The 10,686-nt window shown below is 55.2% G+C and overlaps 1 protein-coding gene across 1 annotated transcript; it reads left to right on the forward strand.

Annotated features, from left to right (window-relative positions):
* The first annotated feature begins 417 nt into the window (after positions 1-417).
* Tpgs1 (tubulin polyglutamylase complex subunit 1) lies at positions 418-7,367 on the forward strand. Its single transcript, XM_020163217.2, has 2 exons — positions 418-802; positions 6,637-7,367. The coding sequence occupies exons 1-2, from the start codon at positions 453-455 to the stop codon at positions 7,172-7,174; spliced, it is 888 nt and encodes a 295-aa protein (XP_020018806.2). The 5' UTR covers positions 418-452; the 3' UTR covers positions 7,175-7,367.
* Positions 7,368-10,686: the final 3,319 nt, after the last annotated feature.

The following is a 10,686-nucleotide window of genomic DNA, read 5'->3' on the forward strand; positions in this document are numbered from 1 at the left end:
GGAGGGAAGAAAAACATATTTTAAAAGAGTTTTGAGGTGGCGGCATCAATCCTTAAGTCCAGATAGGTCCATCCCCTACTTGCTCAGTGGAGCTTCTTTGGTACCCAGGGAGCCTAGTTGCTAAGAGACCATGCTAATGAGGACTCGCCCACTACCAAGATGGCAAGCAATTCAGCTTCATTCCAGAAATCATGCTTTTCCTATGGAGCCATTTTGGAGTCTGGCAAAAATGTCAACGCTCCGAATGGACGCAAGATCCAGTCATTACAGGCAAAGAAACAAATGCAAAGTATCAATTAAGGCCTAGACAAAGAGTGGTCAGCTTCTATTATTTTCAAGGGTCTTCCAATGGAGTCCGGAAGCCCTGTGCCCTTAATCAAAATGGCCGTTCAGAGGGCCTCAGTGCGTGATGAAATATGGCGGCTCTTCCGGTCCTGGTGCCCTCAGCGAAGATGGCGGCAGTGGAGAAGCGGCGGCAGGCGGTGGCACCGGCTGCGGCTCCGGCAGCCAATTTCACGGACAACGGCCGGGTCTCGATGTCCCGGGGGGCGACGGCGGCCGAGAGCGAGGAGGACTTCCTGCGGCAGGTTGGCGTGACGGAGATGCTGCGCGCGGCCCTGCTGAAGGTGCTGGAGGCGCGACCCGAGGAACCCATCGCCTTCCTGGCGCACTACTTCGAGAACATGGGCCTGCGCTCGCCGGCCAACGGCGGAGCCGGAGAACCCCCGGGGCAGCTCCTTCTGCAGCAGCAGCGCCTGGGCCGTGCGCTGTGGCACCTTCGCCTGGCTCACCACTCGCAGAGGTGCGGGCTGGCGGCGGGAGGGGCGGCCGGACCACAGCTCCAGGTGTACCCTACACGGGCCCGCCCCCTGCCGGCGCGGGGTTTTCTGGGAGTTGTGGTCCTGGCGCAGGGTGTGCTGGGGGTTGTAGTCTGCGTACCTCTTGGTGCCCGGGCGGGTAGCAGCAAGTGTGCCCTCAGTGTCGCCTTTATACGTGTGCCCAGTTTCCTCTTCCGCCTATGGTTTTGGAAGTCAAGGAGCCCGAAGTAACAAGTTTCTGTCCGTGCATCCAAAGCATGGATGGCTGCAGGGCCGGGCACCGCTAGCAGATGGGTCCTGGAAAGGCTCTCAGGGTGCACTGCCTGAAGCTAATCTAGAGTCTGGTGAGGAGTCTCTTCCCGCCCCAAGGGGAGGCCTAGAGACAGAACAGGGACAGTTCTGCACCATGAAGTTGGCTGAGGGATCATGTCCGGTGCACAGTGGATGGAGGGACATTGAGTTGTGAGCTAGAGGGTGACTGACAAGGAGGTATATGGGCTTGGGTCTAGGGGTACCCAGAAGCAGAGCCTGGCAAGCATTTACATGGATGTAATTTTACAAGGTGTGTACCCAAGAGGAACCCAGAAGGCAGTGAGAGGAGCAGGGCTGGAAGCCTGACAAGCAGAGGTGGCTTCAGCCAATTCCCATGGGAGCTGAAGTCCAGGAGTTGTAAACTGATGATTCTAGCCCCCACCCTACCCTCCATTTACCCTCCCCCCCTCCTCTAACCTCCACCCTCTCCACTCTGCCAGAGAATTGGGAGGGAGCCAGGCAGGACAGACATCTCCACCCTGTGGGGTCCTAAGATGACAGTTGGGTAGGGAAGCATAGAGCATGGAAGGAGGAGCTGGTCAGTGGGAAGCTAGAACAAACCAGTGTCTTTGAGAGCTGAGCTGATGGACCTGCTGGGGGTGGGCAGCACGCACAATGACAGGTCCTATGGAAGCCCGATGATCTGAATGAAGTTGCAATCTCTTGGTGAGTTGCTTGGCAAATGTCCCACAGTAGGAAGGTGGGGGGGGTGGTGGTGTTTGCTACTGAGACAACACAGGGACAAGAGGGTGTGAACTGAGAGGAGCCATGAGGTTTCCAGAGAGAAGAGCAGAGTTCAGGACTACCCTCTAAGGAGCCCCAGCCTTGGAGAGCCCACAGGGAAGGAAGGGAAGGCAGGACTGGAAACGAAGAAAGCAGCAGCTCCCTGGGACATCCAGAAGTGAATCTTCCAAGAAGGAAAAGTGCTCGGTGGCAGTGCTGCCGTGTGTGATAGTTCACGTTGAGCACTGCACAAGGACTTGCCCCATAAACATCACAGGTAGAGATGTTTTTATTAATCTCCTGGAGCTGCAAACTTAGTGACTTAAAACAATAGATGTTTACTCTCTCACCATAGAGAAGGCCATAAATCTGAAATCAAGTTGTTACCAGGACCACATTCCCTCAAGAGGCTCTAGGGAAAGATTCTTCTGCCTCTATAGATCTGCTGGTTGCTGGCAGTCCTTGGTGTCCCTTGGCTTGTGGCCACATTTCCCCATCTCCGTGTCCCTTCCCACTCGGCCTGTTTTTCTGTCCTTCTAAGCATGCCAGTCATTGCATCTATAGGAGCCTACTCCAGCACAGCCCCTTCTTAACCAGTTATACCTGTAAAAGCCATTGTGTTCAAGTAAGGCTGCATTCTGAGGTTCTGGGTGGACATGAACTTCAGGTCACTACTCACCCGGAACAGGAGCAATGCACCATTGTCTGGAGGTAGCTCAAAACAACAGGGGAGTGTCGCTTAGGTGGTGTAGCACTTACCTAGAATGCTCAAGGCGCTGGGTTCAATCCCTAGTACCACAAGGGAAAAAAGAAAAAACTGCAGGGACCCTGGGAGGTGCCAGTAGGCAAGTGGGGTGCTGATGGAGGATGTACCAGGTTCTGGGTCCACGTGGTCTCCCCAGAGACACAACCAGTGGAAATGTAGACAACAAGCTCACAAGCCTCATTGGTATCTAATGTGCTCACAGAGCCAAGCCTGTCCTGTCCTCCCTGGGACAGTCAGGAGCCCCTTACCTTCACCTGATGGGCAGGCCAAAAACAGAAGTCTACACAGCTTCACCCCTACTAGGTTTGGTACATTGTCCCTGAGTGCTGAGTGGCTGACTTGGCTGTCCTGGGGCCAAGTGGGAGATACCAGCATCAGATCTGGGAGAAGTTACCCATGGTCCTCTGTAAGAATCTCCAGAGAAACGCAAAGCACTGGCCACCAGGGCTGGTAAGAGTGGCTGCAGCATCCCCATTGACCACTTCCCTTGGGGCTTCTTGCAAAGCCCCAAGAGCATAAAGGAAGTGATGTCAAAAAGCCACCACATGGCACAGCCAGGAGTCAAACCCAGAGAACACATCCCTGTGGCCTCCTTGACCACTTCTTTGCTAACAGTGGCAGCAAGAGGGACGCTAACTGTGTACTGTCCCAAGCAGGTCACTGCTGGAAAAACACAAAGAAGTGGCCAGGCTAGTCCAGGGTCCCTCAGCTGTGGACTATGCTCTGGGTGGGAATCCTGGGCAACTTTGTGTGAGCAGTGTCCCTGACCTCTACCCACTCCATACCAGCAAGAGCTCCCCCTGTCATTATGACCACAAATATTCCCAGACACTGCCAGTGTTCCTCCCATTGAGAGACACTGGTCAAAGGCTCTTTGTGGAGACATTCTGTAAATAGTCTTTTTTTTTTTTTAAATCAAATGCTCACATGCTTTGCACAGTGCTCTGGCTGAGTGCCCTCTCCTCATTCTGCACACAGAACCAAGGCTGGGCCTAGGTCACACAGCAGAACTAAGAAGCACCTAAGACCCAGGTCCATCCAATTTAGGAGCTTGCTGGCTTGGCTGTGCCCACCTGTCACCTGTTGGTGATTCAGCCCCAGATCCCTCAGGAGCAGATGTGAGGCAGCTTGGCAGGTGGGTGTTTCTGCTCAATACCTTCTTGCCCATCCTTCATCACTCTGCTGTCACAGAGCTGTAATTACTCCTCCTGTGTGTCTTCCTGCCCTCGGGGCTAGGAGTGTGGCCTGAGCTGCAGCAGAGGGCAGTGTGGGTGGGGCCCCTCCCACTCTGCCAGCACCATCTTGGTCTCCCGAGTTCTGTTCCATCCTCAAAAGAATCCCGAGATGCAGGGATCAGATCCACATTCTCCAGGTGAGGAAAGAGGCAGTGACTTGCCAAGTCAGAGGAACCCTGGAAGGCAGGTCTGGACCAGTTCAGAGTCTTCATGCCAATAGTACCCAATGAATGTTCAGGGAGCCAAGCATGGGCCAGGTTTTGCCCCCTGGATGCCACCTCCAGAGAAGTTAGACTCAGTACAAGAGTTGGTGGGCAGACAGAGGGCAGATGGCCTGGCAGAGGGAAATAGGGCATAGAGCTGCGTGGATCTTGGACCATAGACACGTCAGTCAGGAGGAGCTATGTCTCACTGTTGTAGTAAACCGTCCCAGTAGCTTTAACACAACCAAATCTCTGCTACTCAATTTCCATTTGAGCTTGTATGGTCATGCATTGGGAAGTGGACCCTGGGGAATAATGACCCCTGAGTCCTACCAAAAGTGAACCATGTCACTCACGGCAATGGCCACAGCAAGTCATGTGACTCAGCCTGACCTCAAGGGAAGTGTGGGAGGAAGATCTGGGAAGGTTGGTTGGACAGCACTGACTGTCCAGGGATTCCACATTGCCTGGGGTGTATACCACCTGGCGTGGTACAGCACAGCCCTCTGGCATCAAGAGAGTCACCTGCACATCGGGGAAGTGCAGGAGGGGAGGATGATGTCCAATGATAGACGCAAAAGACTGGTGTTTGCCTGGTTCTGCTACATTGCTCAATCAGCCATGTGAGGACACTCAGCAGCCCTGAGAGTTCACAAATGAGGAGCCAACACCTCCTGCAGGATCCACATGACCTGCCGGAGGGCAAGAGCACCCAAAAATTGAGACTTGGGGTGGAAGGTATTGACTGCAGCCTTATGAGAGACCCAGAGCCAGGACCACAAGGCTGAGTCACTGCCAAGTCCCAGTGTAGAAGCTGTGCAACATAATAAATGTTTGCCATTGTTTCCAGGCTGCCAGGTTTGAGGGTGACTTGCCATGTAGCAACAGATCCCCAACAAGGAGATGGATTGTTGCTAGTCCATACCAGATCTCCCCAAGAATCCTCTTTTTGATGAGGGGAGCTGATAACCCCAGCCCCACAAGGACTTGTGAGGGGCACCAGGTGCTGATGTGGATCACAGAGCCAGCATTTACTGAGCACTGATACCACATCTGGCTCCACAGGAAGAGCTCACTGGCCCAAGGCTCCTGGCATGGTGCCAGCAGATGGCAGGCCAGTAAACAGGAAGAAAAGTTTACAGCCAGATGGGCAGAGAACCAGATCTGCAAAGAAAGATCTTGGCAGGGACCTCCCTCCTCCAGCCTCAGTCTGTGCCTCTCTAACAGGCTTCAGTCCATGACTTCTGGACAGCATGTCCATCCCTAACCTTGACCTGAGCAGCAGCTATGGCCCATGTTTACTGAGCACTTACTTCACACCAGCCTGTAGAAGGTGACACAGCATGCTGTGGTCACACAAAGTCAGGTGCAGTATGACATAAATCAGCCCCCGTCACTGTGGAGCTGAGACCAGAAAAGACAAACATAGGCCCTGGGGTTGGCCACTTTCTGTCTGGGATCATTGGCCTGCTCAGAGCCTCAGTTTCCTATATGTCATAGCAGCCCATATACTAACCACCACAAGCCATCAGCACACACATAACACAGGCTGGCAGTCAGGTTGAGGATCACTGATACCCAGAGCTGGCAGCAGGGCTGATCCATATTTTTTGGTTTTTTGCTTTGTTGTTTGGTGGGGAGGGGCGTACTGGAGTTTGAACTCAGGGCCTACATCTTGAGCCACTCTACCAGCCCTTTTTGTGATTTTTTTTTTTTTTGAGATAGGGTCTTCTAAATTATTTGACCAGGCTGGCTTCAAACCTCGATTCTCCTGATCTCTGAGTAGCTAGGATTATAAACACAAGCCACCAGTGCCCAGCCGACACATGTTCTATGAAGGGCCTTGTAGTGAATGTTATCAGTTTTGAACCAATCTCTGCAATCTCAGCTGGGAGCATGGTGCAGCTGCAGGCCCAGGTCAGGATTGACAAGCTGGTGTCCCAGTAAAACTTTACTTACAAGTCTGGTGTGATGGTCACACCTGTAATCCCAGCATTTGGGAGTCTGAGGCAGAAAGATCGTGAGTTCCAGGCCATGTGAACTATAATGGTGAGCTCCTGTCTCAAAAAAGAACTTTACAGAAACAGACTGCTGCATAGTGTGGCCCCTGGCATGGTTGCTATAGGATGGTGGGATGAAGACTAATACTTGGTGCTTAAACTTGGCCAGCAGTGGGAGCCAGCCTTACCTCCAGGCCTTGCTGCTGGGGAGGCTCTGGAGGTGGCTGGGCATATGCCTGGACAGGATGCCTGCTGGTTGCTTCAGCAGACACTTAGTGAGCATCCAGTGTATATCTGTGTTCTGGGTTGTAAAGCAGTGGCCAACATTCAGCCCTCCAGGCTGATGCTCTGGGAGGCAATGTACAATGAGTCAGGCAAGAAAAGCAGAGGATGGAGGAGGTGACATTGGAGCCAAGGCCTGGAGCAGGAGGGAGGTGCAGTGGGCAGATCTGGGAACACCATCAGGAAGAGAGCGCAGTGATGCAAAAGCCCTGAGGCTTGGAGGAACACAGCAGGAGGGCGCGTGGGCAGTTGCCTGGCTCCCCACACTTCCTCAACACCTTGTCCTCCCATCCACAGGACAGCCTTCAATAACAACGTCAGCGTGGCTTATGAGTGCCTAAGTGCCAGCGGGCGCAAGAAGAAACCTGGGCTGGACGGACGCACGTACAGCGAGCTGCTGAAGCGCATATGCAGGGACGGTGGGGCCCCGGAAGAAGTCGTGGCGCCCCTGTTGCGTAAGATCCAGTGCCGCGACCATGAAGCGGTGCCACTGGACATCTTCCGAGCCGGCATGCTCACCTGCTTCGTGCTGCTGGAGTTCGTAGCGCGGGCCAGCGCCCTCTTCCAGCTGCTGGAGGACCCGGGCCTTGCCGTGGCTGACCGCCGTGTGGGCCAAGCCGTGCTGGACACTCTAGAGGGGGCCCTGGGCACCGGCGACCGCGCCGCCGCGCCCGCGCGCTACCTAGAGGCCGGCTCGCGCTTGGGGCCGGACAGCCTGGCGCAAGCCTTGGACCGTGCGGCGGGCGGGCGGCGGCCCAGCTCGCCCATGGCCCGGCAGGAGTTCCTGGAGAAGGCTGCTGCCCTCTTCATTGCTAAGGTCAAGCCTGTGTGCTGAGCCCGCCCCTGCCCTCCTTCCCACCCACACACCCGGCGGCTGCTCCCGGATCCACACAGATCCTGGACTGGGGTGTCCCCGCATGTACGTAGGGTTCTCCCCTCTCAGACTGGGACCTGGACAGCCCAGCAAGACATGGCTCCTTCCACGTGTAACTCCACCGCCTTTCGGCAGAAATAAAATGTATATGGAGGCTGCTCTTGGCGTGTGTGTGTGCGCGCGCGCGCCCTGCCTGCACCCTGTCTGCGAAAACCGCTTCTCTACCTGCCCTGCCTCTACCTGCGGCTGTGTGTGTGTGTGTGTGTGTGTGTGTGTGTGCGCCCTGCCTGTACCTGCGGCTGCGTGTGTGTGTGTGTGTTTGTGCCCTGCCTGTACCTGCGACTGCGTGTGTGTGTGTGTGTGCGCGCGCGCGTGCGCGCCCTGCCTGCACCCTGTCTGCGAAAACCGCCTCTCTACCTGCGGCTGCCCAGGCTGGTCCTGCACAACAACCTGGACACCCGGCCAGCTCTGCCAGCTCTTCTGGGGTACTGGGGTACAGGGCTTCCTCCCCCAGCCCTGCCTGCCCCTTAACTCCTTCCTGGGCCTTGTTTTCCCCCAGGTGACAAAGGAAGAGGGCAGCTGGGTAGGTGCAGCCACACCCATGACAAACAGCAGCTGGAATACTTTGGAGCCTTCCTCTCCACCACTACCCTAACAGGAGGTAAATTACTGCCAGGTGGAGAAACTGAAGTCCAGAGAAGTTCCCTTCCTCAGTAACTTCTCCTGCACTTGTGAGGGGGAAGCACCTGCATCCCCCTCACACCTGGAATAAGGTGCTAAACAGGATGGACTGGGAATCAGATCCCCAGTGCCAGAGATTCCATTGCGTGGCACCTCCCACCCTGGATCTGTCTCTTGCTAAGTGGGACTCCTGACAGCCCCAGCTGGCTGAGAGAGATCCTGGGGGACAGGCAGGGTTTTTAAATTTCCACAATCTCCCAGTTGGCAGGAACGCCAGGTATCCCCATTTCCCAGCTGAGCTGGGCTTTGGGTGGGTGACAGATGAATGAGCACTGGCTGAATCATGGCAGATGCCTGTTTTCCAAAATGGCCCCAGTGGAATACCATTCCCACTCCCTACTCGAGACAGATGAGAGATAGAGCCTTGGAAGCAATTGGTTGTGTGTTTCAGTCACTGGAGTATTAAGGAAGGTGCTCACTGCACAGGGGTCTGTTACCAACCCACACACTAAGCTCTTTAGACATGTTGGTGGCAGAGCAACTGGTGGGCTGAGCTGAAAGCAAGGTGGGCAAGGGTGCCTTTCAATGTGAGCTGCCCTGGAAACCAAGACATGAGGCAGGGCTCAGGGCACCACTCTCCTTGGGTAGAGGCCACCCTGCAAGTAGAGTGACTGAAAGAGCCCACTTCCCTGCCCACCCAGCTACCCTGGGGCATCCCAGAGAGCACCAACCCTGAACCTCCCATCTATCATGCCTGGTCTGGGGTTCAGAGGTACCGATGCATCAAGATGCTGGTGTAGGCCTTGCTGCTCAACCAGGGAGCTGACCTGGCCTCCCTGGACTGGCCTGGCCTGACAGTAGTGTTGTGCACTGCAACCTTGCTCCTCTAATACCCACATTCTCACATCCTGCCCCAGGGTCCTCTCCTATCCTCAATCCTTCTGGCTTGGCACTCACCAGCCTGAGCTTCAGTTACTATCTGGTGGCCAAGGATTCTTAAGTTCACAGGCAGCCCAGATCCTGATCCTTTCTCCAGTGGAAAAAGCCAAACACCCCCTGGGTCATTCCATGGGGAGTCCCAGCTCCTCCAGGTAGTGCTCTGACACCTGGGACTCTGGAGTTTCCATCCCTGGGGAAGCTCCTCCCAACTCTCCCCAGGCACTAAGCAGAAGCCTGGATGCCTCCCAACCCCCCAGTAAAGGGCCAGCTTGGCTGCACACTGGTGGTTCTACCTCATCCCACTTGCCCCTCCCCTTCTCCATGGACCCACAGCGGTCCAGCTATGGCCTTGGTGATAGGCATGTGACCCCATTGTCCAATGAGATGCATCCCTGGGACCCTGGGAACAGTGCTAGGATGCTAGGCTGGGAGGCCCTGGGCTGGATTCTGCAGCCATCTTGTCTATACCACAAGGTCTGTGAACAAAGTTAACACTTAGGAAGCTGAGCTGAGAAACCTCACAGCTTTTTTTTTTTTGCCTCTGTTCTCTCCCTCATTCTGCCCCAGGCACACTGGCCTTTGGGTAGCCCAGTTTTCCCTACCTCAGGGACTTTGCCCTCTCCCTTGTAGCATTGTTCCTCAGACCCACATGCCTCATTTCACTCTAGTCTGGTTGGTTCAAATGTCACCTCCTGAGAGATGATGCCTCACGCTTTCTGACCCCTGACCTACTTTGTTTTTCTTCACAGGAATTATCATTGCCAGAAAAGATTTATTTATACTCTTGCTTGCACCAGATCTCCCTGTGGCCTGGGGAGGTGGGGGTTGGGGGCAGAATGGGGTGAGGAGGGGAGGAGACTTGGACAGAGGCTGTTCTTGGTTCATTGCTGTTTCAATCTGACTCAGGAAGGGCATACCACCACTGCCAGACAGCTAACACGAGTGCCCAGGGCACTGAGCAGAAATGCCTAAGAGGAAGACAGAGCCCTTCACAGGGGAAGAGAGCCAAGGCCCAGCCCTGGGCAGCACATGAAGCAGTCACTGGGCCCAGAGATCTTTCCTAGACTGCCCTGACCAGTGCCACCTTTGATGTTGTTTTCCTGACTCCAGACAGGTTTACCTGCCTGTCCCCAGCAGGGATACCAGCATCAGGAGGCCAGGGGCTGGTTGCTGGTTCATCTGTGAAAAGAAGCCGTCCTCCACCCAGCCTGAGGGCTGGAGCAGGGTGGGGCCACTGGACCATGCCCAAAGGCTGTAACCCAGCCTCTATTTCACCTGTGAAGGGGAAAGACGGGTCTCCTCTTGGGTCACCCTGTGCCAGTGGAAAGGGAGGATGCGCCGAGAGTCAGAAGGCTGGGAGATGGTCGGGGCCTGAAATCCTGTCTTTCTGAAGGCCTCAGTTTCCAATAGTCCTGGCAGCTGCCACTGACCAGGACTGATGGGGCCACAGGCACAGCCTGAGGGCCAGGCCACAGGAACCAGAACCATGCCCACTCTCCTGCGCTCAGCTAAGCTTGCCATCACCATCACCAACCACAACATTCATGACCAAGTGTCCAAGCAAGGAGTATGTGTCTGGGCTTAGACTTACAGGCCAGAGCTCCGGCAAGGTCCAGTGAAGCTCAGGTTCAGGGCTCATCATAAATCTAACTAGGCCAGCCTGTCCCCACCTCAGGGCCTTCGCATGCCGGTTCCCTCTTCTGTAACACTGTTCCCCAGTACACCTCCATTGCATTCTGGTCTGCTTATGTGGGACTCAGGTGGGGTCAAAGGTCAGCCTGATATACAGGTACCCCAGAGTTAGGGTTCAGGCTACATTTGGGTGTGTGGGGGGTGGAGTAGAAGTTCAGGCT

Source organism: Castor canadensis, chromosome 14 (assembly GCF_047511655.1).
Source record: "Castor canadensis chromosome 14, mCasCan1.hap1v2, whole genome shotgun sequence".
NCBI classification, from domain to species: Eukaryota; Metazoa; Chordata; class Mammalia; order Rodentia; family Castoridae; genus Castor; species Castor canadensis.

What these genes read in the sequence shown, in the direction of transcription:
- Tpgs1 (XM_020163217.2), top strand. Translation starts at nt 453, where the DNA reads ATGGCGGCAGTGGAGAAGCGGCGGCAGGCGGTGGCACCGGCTGCGGCT. An exon ending in CTGGCTCACCACTCGCAGAG is followed by an intron (nt 803 to 6,636) that starts GTGCGGGCTGGC and finishes TCCCATCCACAG; the next exon opens with GACAGCCTTCAATAACAACG.